We start from the raw sequence: 22,209 nt of genomic DNA, 5'->3' as shown, positions 1-22,209 counted from the left end.
AACTAAACCTCTCTGTGTTTGTAAAGAATGTATCTTAATTAGAGAATTGGCCCAATGTGGTTTTTTCTTTTTCTGTTTTTCTTGCAACATAGAAGATCTAATAAATGCTATTACTACTGCTGCTGCTGCTACTACTACTGCTATTAAAATTTGTATACCACTCTTCATCCAAAGATCACAGGGTGGTTTGCAACATAAAAATACAAAATGAGAACAAAGTGCATAATAAAACAAAAACAAACCAAAAAACCTCCCACCTCCCCACAAATACATTTAAAAGGCCATAGAATGTTCATCAACCAATGGTCTGGTTATAGAGAAACATTTTCACCTGCCATCTAAAGATCTGTAATGAAGGCCATTCTTGTGTTGCCACCCTCTGGACCTATTGCAGAGCAAGCACATAGTCTGGGTTGGTTCATATGGTAATAGATGGTCCTTGAGATATTGTGGGCTGTTTAAGTCTTTATAGGTCAAAACCAGCACTTTGAATTGGGCCTGGGAACTACCGTAATTGGCTGTCAGTGCAGTCAGGCCAAATCAAATCATCTTGTCTCAGTGAGCAACCTCAATGAATTAGCTCAACACTAGCTAGAGTTTCTGAAGTGTCTTCAGAGGTATCCCTATGTATATAGTGTGTTGCAATATTGTAACCTACGTAGAGGTTACAAGAGCATACACAGATGTTAGGCTATCCCTTCCAGGTATGGGTGCAGCTGGGCCACCAGGCAAAGCTGATGAAGGCACTCCGTGCCACTGAGGCCACTTGAGCCTCCAGCAACCAAAATCCTAGCAGGAATCAATAGATTCTAACCTGTTCCTTTGTGTATGGAAATTTTCCGTTCATAATCAAGGAACACTGTCAGAAGGTCACATGATACTGAAATACTTGTAGCTATAACCTTTATTCAGAAATATTTAATTAGGGGACAGTCCTACTAAATGTGCATAAAACTAGTGATGTGGAAAGAATAAAGCCCATGCCTACCTTTACAGTTCTTCCAAGTTCTATTAATATACTATTGATTTATTATGTAGTATTGCTGTAGTATTTTATAGTTGTTCTTCAGGTTAATGCAGGGTAAAAATACTGATCCTTTGTGAGAATATTTTTTTCTATGTCTGTGGATGATCAGTTGCTCTCTTAACATCGAATTTTGAAACTATAAATGTTATTTTCATCTGTCTAACACACAAATCTAGTAAACCTGTTCTGTCTTTTTGCTCATAAATCATCCTCTCCAAAGTAGTTAGAGCTAAATTCAAAGCAATATTGTAAAATTTAATATTTATGAAAGAGCTTAATTGGTTTTCTTGCAACCAAAGTGGAGCCAGTTCTAACTTATCATACAAACCTCATTTACTGGTTGAATCTGTAGACATTAAATGTGATCCAGTTTGAGATCTCACCAACTAATGCAAAAATGTTGTTAAGAAACATAAAAGAAGGATGTTTAGAGAGAGAAAAACATTCTTAAAATTGCCACAAACTCACATGGTGGGATTGTAATTATGGATTGTAATTAGCTAATACCTGTAACCCCTAAAGTGCCACCATTTTGAAGCACGTGGGATAAATAATATGTCATCAACCTGGGTACTTTCAGTTCAAACTTCTCATCATATTTTCCCAAGGGGGTTGCTGCAATCTTTGACCTCTTTCTGGTCCAGGATAGTTAAATTATACTGAAGCAGATTCCTAAAATCAATAAGGACTGATAACACCTGGAAGTAATAAACATGTACAAAAATAATAATATAGCATCAATAGAATGCTTAGCTAGTCAGATTATTTTTAAAGTATTTTCCAATAGGTGGCAGTCTGGTTCAATAATATAAAGAACAGCATCAGCCATTTTATAAAAGCCCTTAAAAATTATGTGTTTTTTTGTTAGATTGTTACAGAATTAACAGCAAAATATTTTTAAAATAAATATTTGATTTTTTAAAGAAGCAGCTATTCTGATAATACTAAACAAAATATAGACTAAAATGTTGGAAAGAAAATTACATGTTGTCAAGTTTTAAGATGAAGCAAATGAGTTTAACGAAAGCTAAAAAGATACAAACCAGCACAACTAGTATGCTACGGGAAGAATTTTACAGGGAAATAGATTGCATGGCTTCTGTTGCAGTCTCTCTCAAGCCCTAAAAAAAGATGGAACTCTGTTGTAGGTCCCTTTTCTTCCCTTTAATAGCAAAGCGGGTATATGTATTTGCATGTCTCAATAGTTTAGAAGCAGAGTGAGTTTTCTACAAACCTTTTTTTAATTTGTCACATTTATATCCCAATTTCCTCTGTGGAGATAAGAGCACAAGCCCTACTGGATCAGGCCAAAGTTCCATCCAGTCCAGCATATTGTTATCCCAGTTGCCCACATGCATGCCACCCAACATTTTGGGATGGTAATTTCGGGCACCCCCACCACCCGCTGACCCCGTCACTAGCCGTCTCCCTGCTACTGCCCCTTCCTTGCCCATGCACTCGCACCCCTACTCCCTCTTACCTTTGTCCAGTCCTCCTCCTCCTCTGCAGCCTCTGGGGAACATCAGGAGAAGCAGCATGGTCTGGCATGGCCTGCCAAAAGGCTGCCCCAGTGCAGTGCAGACCCAAGCGGCATGGGGAAGGCTGCCCAGCGCTTAAATGCTAGGATATTGGGTTATTTGTGATATGAAGGGAGAATATAAGCTACAAGGGGATTCCTGGGCTGCCTTATGCAAACCAGTCTGGCTGACTGAGGGAAGAGCAGAGCTGTTGGCATTACAATAGAGAGCAGTTGAGGGTCAACAGCTCCTTGTCCCAGGTGTGACAAGAGACTGGAGAGTTGGAAGGTTGCCAGGGTAACTGCACTGGGGGAGGGCAAGGGCCTCTGGGAAGAAGAAAGAGGAAGAAAGGCAGAGATCCATCTTGGTGAGGATGGATTGCTTGCCCTGCTGTGGACTATGCTGTAAGATCTGGGCCCCCTCCATGCAGATGGAAGGTGTAAATAGGCGAATAAACCCTATTTCTTAAAGCACGACAGCCTCTATTGTCTCTTCTTTTCTCAAAAGGGACACAGACCCCTGCGTGGGCACCTGAGATCCCATACACTCTTGCCAAAGCTTGGCAGAGAGAATATTTAATAATGAAGGGAAAATGCAAGCTGCAGAGGAATACCTGGGTTAGCCTAGGCCAGGGTTTCCCAAACCTGGGTCTCCAGCTGCTTTTTGGACTACAACCCCCATCATTCCTGACCACTGGTCCTGCTAGCTAGGGATGATGGGAGTTGTAGTCCAATAACAGCTGGAGACTCAAGTTTGGGGAACCCTGGCCTAGGCAAACCAGCTGTCTAGAAAAGTTCAGAGACATTAAGAAACAATGGAGTTCCATTAAGGCCATTGTGAATGTAATAGAACTATCCCTGCCCCTCTGTTCTGAAAGTGGGCAGAGACAAGAGAAATAGAGCTGAGTGTCATCAGCTTACTGCTGACAACATGCTCCAAACCTCCAGAAAAACCCACCCAGCAGTTTCAGGTAGATGTTAAACAGCGTAGGGGATAAGATTGAGCCCTGCAGAACCCCACACTGAAGGTTCCACAGGGCTGAAAAGCATTCCCCAAGCAACACCCTTGGGGAATGACCATCCAAGTAGAACTGGAACCAACATAAAGCGGTGCCACCTACCCCTAGCTCAAACAGTCGCTCCAGAAGGACACCATGGTCAACGGTATTGAAAGCCATTGAGAGGTCAAGAAGAATTAACAGGGATATGTTTCCCTTGTCTCTGTCTCCACAGAGGTCATCATACAGGGTGAGCAAAGCAGTTTCTATGCTAGAACTGAGCCTAAACCCCGATTGAAATGGATCCAGAAAATGAGTTTCTTCCAAAAGCACTGGATCTGGTCTGCGACCACTCGCTCCAAAACCTTGCTCAGGAAAGGGAGATTAGCAACTCACTGGTAGTTACTTAGGTTTTCTGAATCTGAGAAAAGTCATATACAAACTGTTAATATACATAAATACAATACCTTAAGGTGCCCTTGCAAATATTTTAAAGCAGCTGTTGTACTGTATGAGTATTATTGTACTATTAATATCCTTTATTAAAGTAAGAGAAACAAGTGGATTAGAAAAGGACCAGTTGAGGGCAATGAAAATGATTATAGCCCATGTAGAGCTTATAAATGACAAAAGAGATTTTAAAAGCCAAAGATTATTCACTTTTGAAAGGGAAAGATTAAGAAGAGATATGATAGAGGTGGATAATGTAATGAATCTAACATTGCTGCCAAAACAAATTGGTCACTTCTGTTCCTTCTGTTGTATAATACCAGGGGTGCTGAATGAATTTATATGGCTACAGATGTAAAGTGCACAGAAGGAAAGCAATGCTTTCATTCATGTTAATTCATCAAGCAGAAATTTTGCTTCAGTTTAATGTCATTGAATCAACAGGAAAAACTTGATCTTTATTGTTTTTCTGTGCATTGCTCCAATTCAGCAGTAAATAGTGTGTTTTCACAGGAAAACACCAGTGGGGGGGGGGGGGGAGCACTCAGACAAGGACCTTTAAAGCACAGACCTGTGCCTAGAAACACAGCATAAAAGGAAGTCTGGATGAGCACTTAGTTTTTAGTATTTGTTCCAGTTATTTTCAGAGAGCAAGCAGGAGTGTAAGTATACTCTTTGTTTATCAGCATACCAACAAATATGTATATTTAACACAAAGAATGGTATAGAGTCCTGTAAATAATGCAGAAATGTATTAAATTATTTTATTAATAATGATTACATTATTAAAGCTGATGACTCAAGGTAGCTGTTTTACTACAAGAAATTTTTTTAAGTGGCTAGGGGTTTCCTTCTCCTCTCTGCCCCTTCTATTGTGAGTGGAGCCAAAGGCTCATCTGCCATGTTTTGATTGTACATTCAAGCTGTCACAGACAACCTGGAGGCAACAGCTGTGCCCATGTATGCAGCTGAAATATTTAGAGCCTTCTCCTCCTATGTCAAAATATACTAGATGGTGAGATGTGTATTGGCTCCAGTGTTATAAGGTTTTTGTTCGTGTCAGTTTCCTAAGAAGAGTGAGCAACTTGAATTCTATGTTGGAAAAATGGTTCATGGGACCAGAATTGAGTTGTCAGGGTTAGGGCTGTAGAAATTAAGTTGGGATATTGGTCATGGTGGGCCAAGGGATCAGCTGGCAGGCAGCAATGCTAGTGAGGAGGCTCAGATAGCAGACACATTGGGTCAGGAGCTGGAGGCAAGGCTAAGGGTAGCAAACCAGGCCTGCTCCAACACCAGTAAACCTTCTGAAGGCACATATGCCTTTGCAGGGACCTGTTTTTTTATCTGCTTCCTGAAGAACCAGCTTCCAATTAAAGAGGTGTTTTTCACTTTGGCAAAATTGGTAGATTGCCTGATAATCTCTAGGACTCGTGTGAGATATCAGTAATTTTATAGTGTTTTCAGTATCTGTGTTTGGGGGCAAATTGGTAGTCTATCATATCAGCTTTTAAGTAGCAACATAGGAGCCTTGCTAGACCAGACCAAAGGTCTGTCTACTAGCACAGCATCATATCTTCCACAGTGACCAACCCAAAATTTGTGGGAGCTCATAAGCAGACATGATGGGGGGAAATGGCTGTCTTCACTGTTTTCCCACAGAATCCCATCTGCTGGTATTCCACTGAGTAGCAGCAACTGATATCCAGAGGCATGTTTCTGCTGATCCTGGATAAAGTATACAGCTATCATGACTAGTAGACATTGATTATCCCCTGTGAATTTATGTAGTTATCTTGTTGTAAACCGCCCTGTGACTTCCAGGTATAGGGCGGTGTATAAGTTGAATTATTATTATTATTATTATTATTATTATTATTATTATTATTAAAGGTAAAGGACCCCTGACAGTTAAGTCCAGTTGTGAACGACTCTGGGGTTGTGGCTCTCATCTCGCTTTACTGGCCAAGGGAGCCGACGTTTGTCTGCAGACAGTTTTTCTGGGTCATGTGGCCAGCATGACTAAGCCGCTTCTGGTGAAACCAGAGTGGTGCACGGAAACGCCGTTTACCTTCCCGCCGGACTTGCACTTATCTACTTGCACTTTGACGTGCTTTTGAACTGTTAGGTTGGCTGGAGCTTGGACTGAGCAACGGGAGCTCACCCCGTTGCGGGGATTCGAACCGCTGACCTTCCGATCGGCAAGCCCTAGGCTCAGTGGTGTAGACCACAGCGCCACCCGCATCCCTACTATTTATTAATAGTTCCCTTTTAAAGCCATCTAGGTTGGTGGCTATCACAACATCTCGTGAAAGCAAATTCCACAGTTTAACTGTGCATTGTGCAAAAGAAGTATTTTATTTTGTCTGTCCTGATTCAAGTATTATTTGTGATGGGGGAAAACTTTTCTCTATCCACTTTTTTCATACCATGAATAATTTAATATACCTCTTAATCACCTTAAAGGCACATATTGAGACAATAATTTATCAGTATCATATTTATCATATTTTAAAACTAATTTAAAATATGATACTTTGACAAAATAGCTCATTATCTGTTGTCTTAAAATCTCTTCCTCCCTGTCAGTTTCCATCCTGCCAACTGCCATATGTTGTCTGTTGCAAAGTTCAACCTGTTGTCAAGGGACGATCAGAGGAAATAATGAAAAACAGCTGGTTGTTGTTCTCTTCAAAACTCTATAGCATTTTCTCTATTTCAATAGACTAACTTCCCACTCATGTAGCCCTTTCAGCATGCCAAGATATTGATTTAGAACTTTTTATTTGTTTCTTTAGTTAGTTAGTAAGTAGATAATAAAAGCAGTAAGAAATATATGATTCTGGATCTCTTTTATTCATAATTTAAATGGTGTTGAATCAAACACTCTTGAACAGCTGGATATCTACTCCATTTCCAATTATCAATGTACAGAAAGAATAGTGACACTGCTATAAAGTAGTCTTGCAGAGAATGTAATGTTTCTTGGAAAAAATGATACAGTGCAAATAAATGTTCTTTATTTGTGATAACATCCTCAGCCTTTAACTCCAGATAATTAAATGATGGACATGTAGAGCATATTTTCAAAAAATCAGATTTTTTTTTATCTGAGCCATTTTGTAGGGCAAGGACATCTTCAGGAAGGAACTGACTGTACCCCCCGAAATGCAAATTAGAAGAAAAAAGCTGGCAAGAAGATAATAAAATTGTGACCATTGCCTACTCACTTGCCATATTATTTCTCTCACTTGTTTAATTTATGTTTCCTGTTGCAGCATGAAGAATAATGCATTTTCTATACTCTACCACCCACTTATCCACCCTCACTTCCACAGTGGAAAGCAAAGAAGGGAAACTGTTTTTGAGCCAATTTGCTTTCATCTAGGTTGTATTTCAGATCTACTATTGTTTATATGAATAGAATTCCCAGGGGGTCTGGCTGATAAAATGAGACAACAACTACATACTTACAAATAATTCAAAAAGAAGAGTTCCGAGGTTCTACTATAGGAATATTTTTGTTTACTTTGAATTTATGTCTTTTAAAATCTCTGAAAGCCAAAAAGGCCTTTACATGTACAATAATATAGGGCCGTTGTTGTTCTTGTTGTCTTCCTCTGTTTCCCAGCTTCACAAGAAGACAGCACCTATGTAGAAGAAGCATATATCAGTAGATTAAAGGGAATCCTAAATTTTGCAGAAGTTGGTAACAATTGAAAAGTTCTTCCCAATATGAGCAAAGATCCCCCAAATGAGTACCTGAAGTGTGGGAATGTACTCATTCTGATCTTCACTCAGATGAGGAAGCTGTGAATAAGTTCTTTTTCCATTGAAGTACGTTTACAACAGCAGAGAGAAATAAAGATGACTTTGCTGCTTACAGTTGAGGAAAGCCTGCCCCACCACACAGATTAATAAAGGAGGGGCTCACTTTTCACCTAGCCCTCCTCTCAGCCACAGGTGTGATGAAATAACCAGGAGAAACAGTGCAGTGGCACTTGGGCAGGATGGTGAATGGACATCTTGTCCTTGCTTAGCCAGAGGATGTGATACTGGGTTGGGCTATGGACTAGGCAGCTCCAGGCGCTCCTTCAGGAAACTGATTTTCTAGCTCCATTTTAATCAGGATTTAGGCCCGGGTTTGGCACAGAAACCACTTTGGTTGCCCTGTGTGATGACCTGTTGGGAGAGAGACGGGAAAAGTGTCTCTGTTAATTCTCCTTGACCTCTCAGCGACTTTCAATACCATTGACCGTGGTTTACTTCTGGAGCGGCTGCTGGAGATAGGAGTGGGTGACACCGTTTTGTGGTGGTTCTAGTCCTACTTTGATGGACATTTCCAGAGAGGGTTGCTTGGGGGGTGTTATTCAGCCCCCTGGAGGCTTCAGCGTGGGGTTCCTCAGGGTCTGATTTTATCCCCTATATTGTTTAACATCTACATGAAGCTGCTGAGTGGACTGGTTAGCTGGGAAGTTGCCTGCTCTTGATGGGGTTGCACTAAGGACTGGATACACATCTTGGGGGTACTTTTGGATCCTTTCCTGTCACTTGAGGCCCAGGTGGCCTTAGTGGTATGAAGTATTTATGTTCAAGGTAATCCACCAGAATTTGGGTCATGTTCCCAGCTTCCTGATACTTCTTAGGCCTCTAATTGATTTTTTTTGTGTGTGTGTGTCCATTTCTGTCCAATTGTTCCTCAGGCTTCAGGGCAAGATCCTCTGTGGTAGTAGTGGCAAGACTTAGTGCTCTGTTTGCAGTTTGAGATATGTATTTTAGTTGATTAGAAAGGTTTTCAAATGGTGCCAAGAAGATGGTACCATCACCCATGAGGGCCTGGCGAAGTCTATCAATATAGGCACCCGAGTCTCTATCAGCCTCCATGACTGCTGCTGCTTTTGCACCTTTTGGAGGATGAGTGTTGCTTTTAGACATATTGGTATATGAGGCCTCACCTGAGTCCCCAGATAATGAGTCTTCAATTTGCTCTTGTATGTCAAGATGTGCAGACTTGCTTTTAGAAGCCATAAAATCATCAAATTATTGCCAGTAAGGTTTTTGCTATTTCAAAACCTATGGTTGTCCCTCAGTATGATTTTAGTCCTGTTGTGATTATGCTGTGTTATGTTGCCATTTAGCTTTGCAGCTAGCCATGCCTCCCATTATTATTATTATTATTTTTTAAATTGTGAACAAATACATTAAAGATCAGAACAACCCTTACTGCTTTACAGTGTAATTCTATACATGTATATTTAAAAGTAAGATTTAAAAAACTTATTTCCAGGTAAGTGTGCATCAAACTTCTATTTTAAATAAGGCCAAGCTAGAGGTTCTCCTCCCCCAGCCACACCAACTTTCAGAGAGAGGAAATTCGCAGAATAGTTGGATAGAAGTGGGATTTTTAAAAAAATGTCAAATGGCCACTTTTTTTGATGTGATCATACTGATACGAGAGAAAGATAGGTAAAGGTAAAGGGACCCCTGACCGTTAGGTCCAGTCGTGGCCGACTCTGGGGTTGTGGCGCTCATCTTGCTTTATTGGCCGAGGGAGCCGGCGTACAGCTTCCGGGTCATGTGGCCAACATGACTAAGCCACTTCTGGCGAACCAGAGCAGCACACGGAAATGCTGTTTACCTTCCCGCCAGAGCGGTACCTATTTATCTACTTGCACTTTGACATGCTTTCGAACTGCTAGGTTGGCAGGAGCAGGGACCAAGCAACGGGAGCTCACCCTGTCACGGGGATTCGAACCGCTGACCTTCTGATCGGCAAGTCCTAGGATCTGTGGTTTAACCCACAGCGCCACCCGCATCCCTGAGAGAAAGATAACCTTTACCAATTTCATACATAATTCCCCCAATAATAATGCCACTGCTTTTATTAAATGAGTGTTTTGCATTCCTTTGGCATAGTCTTTAAAATATCCTCTAAGATTAACTTTTTTAAAAGAAGAAAGATTGGATCTAATTATAAAAGTGTAGATAGATGGTGAATCTGACACACATCTCTAACTATCAGGGACATATAATCTTAATGTGCTTGTTTGTATGAACAATGTACTAAATCCTTCAAACTCCAGATCCGGCAAAGTTCACCCTGCCATTCTAATCATTTGTGCAAGAGTGCTTGTTTCTATGGCAACACATAATGTAGTACCATTTCACTGTCAAAATAATTTGATCAAGTAGCACATTAAGAAATGCATTGAAATTTAATTTACAAATACATAGCAGATAAGCAAGTATTTTTAAAATGCAAAAATACATTAAAATATACCCAGTGTATTTAAATGAGAAAGATAAATTGTACATTTAATCTTGGTCAGTCATATGGTATCGTATTTATTTAGTCACCTCAAGTTCCTAGGAGGAAAGGTAGGATAGTAATCTTTTCATTCATTCATTTATTTCTATTTCTGCCAAAACACTAAAGAGGGCTTAACAGTTTAAAATAATTGTGTATAGCAAATTCAGATTCAAACTGTTACCTAATGAAGAGACCATTTTGGAAAAGAGAACCCAAAATGGCAGTTGATCCCAGCCAAACTGAGAGCGTGAAACTCATTGGCCTGGTTCAAAAGTAATGTTATACCTTGGTTTGTTTAGCTTAACTTGTTTGGGGACAACAAAACCATGGTCTAAAGTTGGTTGTGACTCTCAATTTCTGTTAACTTTGTTGTTGTATTTGAGCTCTGTATCCTAATTTATCCTAGTTTGTTGTGTCATACCATTCTTGCCACTTTCCTGGCTACAGAGAGTCAGCTAGAACAAGTTCTGACTCTCATAAAAATGATTGCCCTAAACATAAAATTGTCTTAGACCCCTGATGGGTTTTTCCCCAGCATGCATTTGTACATCTCGATATCACCATGAAGGAGATGGTGTCACAGTCTTCCAAAAATAATTATTAATTAGGAATTGCAGGGAGATGAGTGCTCAGAGGGCAGCCTAGGAAGTAGATCTGGGCAGATGAGTAAAAGAAACAAAATGGGAGGTGATGTGGTCCAGGCAACCCATCAGAACCATGTTGGCTAGACTTTGTGAAACTAAACTCAAAATGTCATGGGCACAGTATTGAACTCTAACTAAATTAAACATAAGCACACATAAACAAACAAACAAATCTCTCCATAGTAGTGGTTGAGCTGTCCCTGGCTTAGCATATTCTGGTCAGAGATCTTTTCTGAAATACCTGGAATTATACAACAACCAATGGTGCCTGTGCTTGCTCTTGCCATTTTTTTGACTGTTTCCCCAGATATGCATGGTAATCTAGTAGCATTTCCCTAGGATTTGGAAATTGCCCATCAATGGAAGTCTCAGTTCTTGTTTACCAAGAGGGACTCATTAGTTAAAGTATCAGAAAAGTTGATGCAACAACATTGAGTTCTGTGGGGAGTGGTGCAGACTGACAATTTTGTTGACATCTGGTTTTGCAATATGTATATAGATGAAGGTAAAGATGGTGGGAGACCACCTGAGTATCAGAGCTTTTTGGAAAAGTCCTTTTCCACATTTATCCCAGGGCTTACCCTTCATAGGAAGTAGAATATGCTTGCTGCATCTGGAAATTTTGCTGTAAGCAATTTGAGTGGTTTGGAAATTATACACATGACTTCCTCTTCTTTTATCTGCCTTTTGGTGAAATAAAGCTAAAGGGAAAAAGGAAAAAGGAGAGGTGAAGGAAGAAACTCTCCTTGGTGCTCTCAAATGTCTTTTCCTTCTTCCTCTGCTTGCAAGAGCCTCCTTTTTTCCACTTACCTTATTGCTGACAAACTCTCACACTCCACCCTGGTTGCCTAGACCCACAGCAGCCTTGCAGGGGGAGCAGGGAATTATAGGGACCGTGAGACTGATGGCTATATCTAAGAAGGACATACTATATCAACTGATGCAATTACACATTTGACCTAAAAGCTTCCCCAACTGCCACCTTCTCACTTCCTGCTAAGCCCTTTCTGTGGCAATCCACCCAACTCCTTTTATATCCTTAAAACCCCAAGTTACTGCTATTACATCTCTCTCTGCTTATCAATAAAGCTGAAAAGTACTAGTATCCTTCTTGCGGCCGTTTGGAATGGTTTGGAGGAAAGATGACCAGCAAACCTTTATGGGGAGCATCTAAGAATGCGGGAAGGGAGGACAACTTAACACTGTTTTTTTCCTTAGGAATGTGCTGAGAGGATTTATCGTTAGCAATGACTTGACTTCTTTTTCTGAGTTATTTCTTATTACCCCTGCAAGCTAGAAAATGGTAATCGTAATCTTGCTATTAATGTTGAGCTCCTTGAAATGTGTTGGAGAATATTTATAAATTCCAGAATGGGTAGCAAATTTTTGCTCAATTTATACAATGCTAATTTAGTTATGAAGTTATGTCACACAAGTGGCATCAAAATGTAGACGCAAAGTAAAAAAAATAAAGTTTCATCTCAGCCATTGTTTCAAGCTTTCTAAAGATAAGGAAGGACACTGTTGCATAGTTTACTAATAAAATTAACAATAATTTACTGATAGTTTATTAACAAACACTTTGCTAACCATCAAGCACAGAACTAAGTGGCTTTAAGTCGATTACAATTGTTGATCAATTCTATGTTAGTCACATTTGAAGACTGAGTAAGAACGGTTGAATGCACTTTTCAACATGCCATTTGAAATTTAAGTAGACCGAAATTCATCAGAATGAATTCCATATAATGTTTATGTCACAGTCATTTAAGGTATAACTTCCTGTAGTTCCATTCATGTTGGCACAGTATATACAAATTCAGCTGTGGTCTATTTCAGTAGACTTATTTATTTATTTCATAAAATATACAATACACTTAATTTTTGAAATGCTACTCTTTCATCTTCAGAAATCATCCTCAACAAACCTGTTACCAACAGAAGAGGATGAAGAAGATGGAGGTGAAAACAGTTGTGGGCCTACAGGTTTGTGGGAAGCACTGACACCTTGTAATGGATGCAGGAATCTTGGCTTTCCTAGTCTTACTCAGGTACTTTATTCAATTCTTTACTTCACAATAAAATATTGGTTGAGTAATATTTTTTCTATTGTACTTTTTAGTGTTTATTTTTATACCTGAATTAAGAAAAAACAAAGGAGTACATTAAAGCACATTATGTCTTAAACATCAGAAGACTTGAACGTTCAGGGGGGGGAAACATTCAGAACAAATTGATTCTGAAAGTTAACAAATTACAGCTTTTAAAAATACTTAAATACCTTCTTTGTTCTTGAAACAATACTTTAAAGGCAAAAGGAAATCCAGTCAGTGGAATCAGTGTCTTCTCATCCTTGCCAACTGTTTATTGGTTTACAGAATGATACTAATCCTAATCTGCAGAGGCAGGCTTGGATTTACAGATGCAAGGCCTCTTTGTTCATTAGATGATTGAGTAAGTGGCAAAGGGGTATATATCTCTGACCTCATACTGTGCACCTTAGAGCTCACAAGCTGGGGGGGGGGCGAACTCTGGAAGTAGGAAACGATGGAGGAAATGTACTTTGCACACAAAGGGGGCACAAAACAACCCATCTCCAGAACAGTTATAGGAATGTGAGCCCGTTGATAACACTCTTCTGCCTAGAACCTTACAGGTTCCTCATCTCAGGGCTCCAGACACTGAACGCCAAACTGCATCCCAACCACTGGAGATGCATGGAGAAAGCACTCCACACAGGTAAGTAACAGAAGCGGAAACACGCTGTTGCAACTGTTGCAACTGTCTTCTTTCTCCCACCCGCCACCTTTGCTACACATGAATATGGGATCTTGTCTGAACTGCCATGCTCTCTCTGCTTCTCCCCCCACAACAGCAGCGAACGGTGTTTCCCACATACAGGGAAACACTTAGTTAAGTTCTGCTTTGGCAGTGGTCTGGCACTCCAATCATTGCAGTTGCTGGCCAAACACAAGCACTTTTACTTTGCAGAGTCACATCCCAAAGGCATGGAGAGAAACAAACAGCCGCCAGTGTTTCCCAGTGCTATAGCAATGGCACCCACCTAAGAGGTGCCGGAACTGAGTTCCTGTGAAACAGCCCTGGTGTTTCCCTGTAACCTCAAAGGGAGATGTATGCACACAGTCACAGCAGTCTCTGTCAGTGGGTGAGAGGCTAAGAAATTAGCACTGTCAGAGTACTGAGGTAGCACCATGTCCACACACTGGCATTGCTACCTGGCCAGGGTCACAGCAAGGTTGGGGCTGTGTGGTTGCACCAGCAGAACCACTGCACCATCCCAGCCTTGTCCAGGTAAGCATCAGTGATGCCAGTGTCAGTAAGATGGCTCTTCTGAAGCCCCACCACATGCACTGTTATTGCCACTTCCTTGCTTCTCTCACTGCCTCACAAACACCTATGGTATATTCAGTTTCAGGGACTTTTTGCTATAACCACTGACTTTTGCTTGTTGCTTTCTTTTTGTGTCTCCCCTTGCTCTCTACAGGTCACTTACTGGTACAGAATCCATCCTATACCCCGCTTCATTCTGGCCAGGAGGGAAGTGCACCCCATGACCAGCTGCTGTGACAAGGATGTTTATGGCTATTCATCTGTGGGATTGTTAACATGCTAGGCTCCTGTACCATCACAGGAGGTGAACCCATGGTGCTGGTGCCGAAAAGGACTCTGTACACACTACTTTGATGTATTTTGAGCTACTTTCCAAAGAGAAGGAGTCTGGCTGCAGTAACTGGTTGGCAACCCCACCCATGTACTTTTCCCTTTCTAGATCACCATCTCAGATGCTGTTCAGTAAATGCTATGTGGCTATAAAGGACACGTGTAGTTTCTATGCTGTTAGGGAGTAGTAGGTAAGGATTCCATGCACACACCCAACTAGGATCTGGCCTCAGAATGAGACTGTGGGGGTGTGATACTTATTTGTTTTTATTTTATTGCCAGGCATTCCAAAGGTAAATGGAGCCATATTCTTCCTGGAGGGATTTGAACTCCTATCTCCTGCTTCACAACTAGAGATGGTCAAATCTAATTCCTGGATCCAGCACAGATTCAATTCCTGGAATAGCCAGGCTACCTTCCTGGTGAGGTAATGGGCCTCTGAATATGGGGCATTAAAGTAACAAAGGAAGTGGCTCAGTGCCAAAAAACAAATGGGTGGGCCTTCTTCCCTCAACTCCCTGATAGTTACAAAGACAAAGCCGAGAGTTCTACGTGTAAGCAAGAAACTGGAAGCAAGGCAGCAGGTTCAGAAGGCAGTCAGAGCCATGCCTGATTTCTGCAGGAATTGAAAGCTGTGGCTATGGAAGAAGCAAGACCCTCTTGGGGTATTAATGCTGTGAACCCCTCCATCATAAGCTCAGGTTGCATATATGTGTAAATAAACCATCTATCATAAAGATACCACTGTCTCTCTTGTCCAACATCATGAAGGAAACTGAATGCTGGGTAAGCGCCTGGAACCCCTGGAATCTCACACTGCTCAAAGATTGTGGTGGTGTGTGATACTGGTGTCAGTAGTAGGATTCATGTTTCCTCAGGGGAGACCTGTGAGCAAGGTGTGCCCAAGTCATGATGGAGGGAGGAATAGCAACACTCCTTGAACAGCTTGAGAGAATGGAGCAACAGTGGAGCAAGCAGCTTGACCAAATGAAGAAGTGACAAAGTCAGCAGCAGAGCCAGTGGCTTGATAAAATAGACCAGCTGCAAGCAGAGTGGGTGAGACGCCTCCTTGGAGGTGAGAGCCCTGGCTGATGCGTTCTCCACTCCCTGGGAGCCTGCTGTAGAAGAATGGGTGCAGGAGGAAAGGCCAGTGAAGGAGGAAAGTGCTCCAGAGGAGAGTGAACTGCAAGATGGAGGTGAAGAGATGCTGCTTATGGATCTCTTCATTCCATGTGTGCCAGCGGTGATGCAAGAGGTGTGCATGCATGAGCAAGAAGAAACAGTGCCTGAAGAGATGCCAGAAGAAGTGCAACAGGAGGAATTGGGAGGTGTGTGTGAACAATGCAGAAGGATCAGCAAGTGCCTGAGGGTTGGCATTAGAGAAAAATGTGTGGGAAAGTTGGAGACGTGTGTGCATGCACCAGAGTAGCAGCTGGTGCCTACTGAATTGGACGAGATAAAACCGTCCAATGACATTGTCCCTTGGGTGCCCCAAGATAGCCTTGCAGGGTGGGGAACCAGTCCTTATAATGGGTGCAGTCCTTACATAGGCCCCAGCAGTGAGGGTCACCCAGGTTCCAATGGGTTTTGGGGGCAAGAGCCACTTGAAGGGTTGCCTGCCTTTGGGCCCATGAAGTGTTTGAGAGATGTTGGGAGTAAGCAGTGAGGGGAATTCCTGGCCGCCAACTTGACTGAACTGGGCCAGCTGATCCTGAAGGTGGTGCTTCCAGATAAGGACTGGTGGCAGAACTTTGATTTGCAGTTTGGCACAGGGGATGAAGTGGACTTACCCAGAGGCAGCAAGATGAAAATAGATGGAGGGGACCCCCAGTGTGTCAGTGGGAAATCTGATCATGCAGTTGTGTCTTGAGGCCCAGTATGCAACCACAGAGACTGGGACTGGATTTTGAGTTTGGAGCCTCTGATCTACAACCAAAGGGAAGACCGAAGACAAATTGAAGAGTTCCACCTGTGATTTGAGCCCCAAAGCAGCTGTCAATCTACTTGAAATGAGAACTTTCTGAAACTCCAAGGCAAAGAACCATGCAAGCAACTGCAAGGGGTGGGGGCTTGTGCTTTTTGGGACTGTTTGTTTATTTGCTGCAGGGATCCTTCCTGCAAGGTTTGGCATTATGTCTGTGTGTGTGTTTTGAAATGCTGTCGATTTGTGCTTTTTACATGCTTGTGTTTGATAGGAACTTTTATATCATTTGAGGAATCATTCTGATAACTTTGTGAAAGCTGCTTTGTGCTGCAGTGGGACAAGGGAAAGCATGAGCAAGGCCTTTGGGTAATGTATCTGTGGTACTGAGGCTTGCATCCTAGCTTAAACATGCTAGAAATCCACCATCTTTTAGCATGCCAAGGGTGGGGGACTGGATAAGCTGCAGAACTGTGACTTAAAGCACCTCAGCTCTGCTTCCCTTTTATCACCTGAATCTTGATTGCAGCATCTGGGCTTAATGAGGCATGTGATCCTCATTTGTCCTGAGCCTACTCCAGCTGAGGAATCACACGCCTCCTCCCAGAGCTAACAAACCCCACCTGGCCAGCTAGAGTGCTGGGCTGTGGGCCCTTGCTTGCTTCAACCTCCTAGAGCATACTTCCCACAGCTCCCTACACCTCAGAGCCCACTTTGTTTGTGGAGATGGGGGGACCCTCTGGTAATGGGTCCTGCTCTTTGGTTCCTCTGCACTGACCCCCATCCCTTCGCCGTCGCCCTGTGAGTACTTTCTCCATCCTCACCTTGCCCTGCTGTGTACTAGTTGTGGCTACATCCTCATCCCCATTGTCCTGCCAGGTCATGACAGGTAAGCACCTGGAACCCCTGGAATCCTGCAATGCTTGGAGATTGGGGTGCCATGTAACAATACGTTTTTACCTTCTCTCCTGGGCTGAGAACACCTAGGATAGAGTGGCTGGTCTACCAGTATGGTGGCAGTGTATCCCTGGTCTAGGAGCAAGGTAAGTATTGCACTGCTCTCTTAAGCGTCTTGCCTTCATGCTATATTATGTTGTACAAGGACCACCTCTCCTCAAACGAACCAACCCAGACCCTGCAACCATCATCTGAGTGCTTCCTCCATGAGAAGCCTAGAGTGCGGTTCTATTAGAATGGGCCTTTTCTGTGATGTATCCCCATTTGTGGAATGCTCTCCCCAGGGAGGCTCGCTGGGCACCTTTATTATATTTAGGTACCAGGCAAAAATGTTTCTCTGTAACCAGGCCTTTGGCTAATTAACATTCTATGGTTTTTTTAATGTACTTGTGGGAGGGGGGGTGTTTAATGATTTCTTTTTCTTTTATTATATATTTTGTCTTTTCATTTTGTATTTTGTATTTTTATGTTGTGAACTGCTCTGTTCTTCGGATGAAGTATACAAATTCAGTTAATAATAATAGTAATACAGTGGTAAAGGTAAAGGGACCCTTGACAGTTAAGTCCAGGCACGAACAACTCTGGGGTTGCGGCGCTCATCTCGCTTTACTGGCCGAGGGAGCCGACGTTTGTCCGCAGACAGTTTTTCCAGGTCACGTGGCCAGCATGATTAAGCCACTTCTGTTGAAACCAGAGCAGTGCACGGAAATGTTGTTTACCTTCCTGCCCGAGCGGTACCTATTTATCTACTTGCACTTTGACATGATTTTGAACTGCTAGGTTGGCAGATGCTGGGACCGAGCAACAGGAGCTTTTAGCAGATGACTAAAACCCTTCTTAAGGAGCACTTGACAATCCTTCCCCCAATCAATATTAATTAAAAAGGCACTTTTGGTTCATAGCCTTAGTGGATTTGTTGTTGATTGGTGGAGAAATAATTCATAAAACAAGCATAGTATACAGTCTCTCTTATGACACCTTAGCCTACAGTAAGGGAGACATTTTGGCTGGACTGTGAAATGCTAAAATAAAAGGCTAGGCAACAATGAGAACGAGGATGGGGGAATCAAAATTATTCCTTGGTTGGATGCTTAGGTGATGGAGATGGTAAAAGGTATTTTTTTCCTATGGATTGAAAGAAGATTTGAATTAAACTTAAGTTGTGCTGCACTGGGAAGTTTCCAGACAGCAGATCTTCCAAAGCAAGAGGGTGGGATTCACTCAGCCTATACTGAAGCCAAGCCTTCACTTCCTGGCCCTAGGCAATTTCCTAGAGAGAATGGCAAGAGTATCTGTTTGTCTAGTAGTCTAGTGCAAGAGAGCTGCTTGCATTAGAGCTAGATAATTCTGCCACACTTGTGTGGACTTGCTTTGGTGATGCTTGTGGTGGAGCAGCTTTATTAGACAAAAACATAGGAGGAAGAGCTGTAGCTCAGTGGCAGAGCACTTGCTTTGCATGCAGAAGATTCCAGGTTCAATCACCATCCTCTCCAGGTATGGACCGGAGAGACTCCTGTCTGAAATCCGGGAGACCCATTGCCAGTCAGTTTTCATAGGCAGCTTCCTATGTTTCTAAATGCTTGTGATTTTTGTTACAAGACTTTAAAGAAAGAATCTACTAGTGAAAAGACACCATTTTATGTTGATTTTTTATTCTAGAGTTTTGTTCGACATCTCAGTTCACTGTAAATCTTCCCCTTATAATTTGTAACAAAGGCACTTACAAAAATGTACCTAGTGATTAAGTTAATGACCACATCATGCATAAATGTCATAGCTTTATACCTTCTATACAAAACAGCACAGTTATTATTAAAATTATTATGCAATAACTTTTTGATTTCTGAAAAGTAAGGCCATAGGCAGTTGTCACAGGTGAGCCATGGGCAGTTGCCAAAGAGCATGCCAGAACCACCAAACAAACCAAGAACTGGAGGCAATGAAAAGAACATTAGCAACAATTGCCCAGGCAAAATCCCAGCCAGCACAGGAAGATTTTATAACCCTTCCTGGTGAGTAAAGCCAATGGCCAGCTTGGATGTGTGGAGCCAATTCAGTATTCAGGAATATTTTCTTGAACAGGAAAATAGTTTAGTGCATAGAACAATAGATTCTCAGTTCTAGCTACAACAGTTCCTCACAGATATTTCATGCTTAAATTAATGCTAAAATCAAGTGAAATTCAATGCTGGGTTTATCCTACATCGGACTACAGCATTCAGTTCCATTTCCTAATGTTAAGCACTGAGAGTTGTAGGAACAGTCCTGATCTAACAACTGAAGAGGACAGCAAAATATTTGGGTTGCAAGATTGGAACAAGTGAAGCTGTGTTCATTCTAATTGTCTTAAGCTGCTGGAACAGCAGCACCATACCTCTTTAAGATATATTTTTTGTGAACTGAACAAAATGCCTGTCTTCAAAAGAAACAAATCTTCTGCACCTCCAGAATATATTTGGGTTAGCATGCGTATTTGAAAAGTATAGCATTGTATATGTTGCAAATTGTCCATTATGATGACAGTTCCATTTACATGGAATATAAGGAAACTAGGTCATTGACTGATATGTCTGCCATATGTCTGTCAAGCTGGCAGGTGCAGATTATTTTTTTACTCATAGGGAATACAGCCAAAGATAAATTTGTTGGTCATTGATTTGATTTAACAGCAGCACACATTTTTGATTAAGTTCTAACAACTTCCAAAAAGGCCAGGTTTGTGAGAATCAAGAGAACTAGATAGTGGATTCCTGTTAACAAATACAAAATAGTGAATTTAATTATTTACTTTATAAGCTATTTTATTGCCTCAGAAACTGTCATTCACCTAATGATTACACATTCATTTTAATAGCAGAATCTTTAAACAAAATCTTTGAAATTGAAACAATCCTGCTTTATATCTTATATCTTCCAGTGAATGAACAGTTATCTGAAACACTTGTTAAATGGGAAATTTTTTGTAACTAAGGAAATAGAATGTTGGGCTCTGGGAGTTCTGTTGCTTTTTCACATACTATAATTAGGAATGCTTACAATATTGTAGCAATTCAAATTTGTTCCTGGATTTGGGGTTTCAGCATTACCTGATCTTGTTAGAACAGCAATGATAAGTGAGATATCATCCATTCATCTGTTTCTTTATTTCTGGACTTTGTTCAGACAGTTGACTATGCATTGGTTGGCATAGTTTTCCTCACCACTTACTGATGTGCATTGCTAAATAACAGCATAAAAAGGAATCGTAATGGGATTGTGTGATTGCATCATGATTCCTTTTTGCTTTGGAGTTTAATCAATACATCTGTGGGCACATCAGTATGAGGAAGGGCTCATACACATGAACTGAAAACTACACCCAACCGCAGTTGTGCAATTAATTTAAAAAAATATCCAAGTTAAACTAGAAGGCAACCAGGATGGAATGGAGGGCAGATTCATACCAGAGAAAAAATGGTTGCATATACAACATACATTTAAAGCACATTGCTTCCATCAAAGAATCCTGGGATTCTTTACTCTAAACATTTACTCTAAACAGAGCTACAGTTCCCAGAACTGTTTACAAATTAGGGTTCCCAGGATTATTTGGGGGGTGGGTGAGAGTGGGCTTTAAATGTATGGTGTATATGCAGCCAACAATCCCTAGCAAGCCTTAGGGACATTTCCAGTATCTGCCAGATACACATTCTTATGCTTGCTGAATGAAACCTCAATTGCTTAGTATTAAAGAGTTGGGTCTCACTAACTTGCTCGCTGTGGTACCAAATTGTCACAGTACTTCCCACATAACTTGGAAAGGTGTTGTTTTGCATGCATATATAGTACAAAACACAGCGATTCCAACAGAAATCTGAAAATAGCATATTTATAAACCCATTGAAATGGAAGATGTGAATATCCCCAAATGGATAAAAGTATTTCCATATGATTCAGAAAGCTGAAATTGCACTTGTAACCAAGAGAACCTGATTATTAGCCGTTTCTGAAAGAATGTATTTGCATATGTCCTTACACAGATAGTTAATGCTAGCTAGGAAATGGAAATTTGGTACATGCACACACAAATCGAAACAAAACAACTTGATTACTTGAAAGTCTGAAAAGGAGCCCCCCCCAATCCAACTCAAAGCCCAGCATGTAACTTATCATAGAAAGTAATGCTCCAGCACAGAACAAAAAACACACACGAGACAAAATGTTGGGTTGTGGGATTGCTGGCAACAAACAGGAATGTGGAGCTGTGCCTGACTGCAGAAAATAGTGTTACACGTAGCCCCAATCTCTGAGTGGTGTGAGCTTCTAGAGGTCCTAGGGTTACCCAGGGTTTGGTTTCCTTGAAACAAGGAACAGCAGAGACTATGATGTCTTTATGATATAGGGTTTATTTACCATATATCCAACCTCAGCCTATGGTGGAGCAACTGACAGTATTAACACCCCCAAGAAGATCTTGCTTCTCCCGTAGCCACAGCATTGGATTCCTTTCAGAAATCAAGCATGTCTACCCTGCAGCCCACTTCTAGCTTCTAGCTCTCACAACCTCAGCTCTGGATTCTGTTCTTCTAATTACCAGCTAGTTGACAGAGGGGCCCCCACCCATTTGCCCTCTGGTGCAGAGCCATTTCATTTGTTACCTTACCTTAGGGCATTAGCAATAAGCTGGCCAGCTATTCCAAGAATGAGATTCTCACCATGGTTTAATAGA

General features: G+C 41.5%; 1 protein-coding gene across 12 annotated transcripts in view; it reads left to right on the top strand.

Moving 5' to 3' along the window:
• The window catches only part of ANKS1B (ankyrin repeat and sterile alpha motif domain containing 1B), a 330,160-nt gene that overhangs the window by 52,177 nt on the left and 255,774 nt on the right, over window positions 1-22,209 (top strand). For all 12 annotated transcript variants that reach the window (XM_077934851.1, XM_077934853.1, XM_077934844.1 and 9 more), the window contains one exon: window positions 12,853-12,993. In XM_077934851.1, coding sequence (XP_077790977.1) covers window positions 12,853-12,993 — 141 coding nt within the window. The remainder of the gene's footprint in view (window positions 1-12,852; window positions 12,994-22,209) is intronic.

Source organism: Podarcis muralis, chromosome 10, assembly GCF_964188315.1.
Source record: "Podarcis muralis chromosome 10, rPodMur119.hap1.1, whole genome shotgun sequence".
In the NCBI taxonomy this organism is placed as follows: Eukaryota; Metazoa; Chordata; class Lepidosauria; order Squamata; family Lacertidae; genus Podarcis; species Podarcis muralis.
The sequence above is the reverse complement of the archived record's forward strand: the minus strand, read 5'-3'. Positions and strand labels throughout refer to the sequence as shown.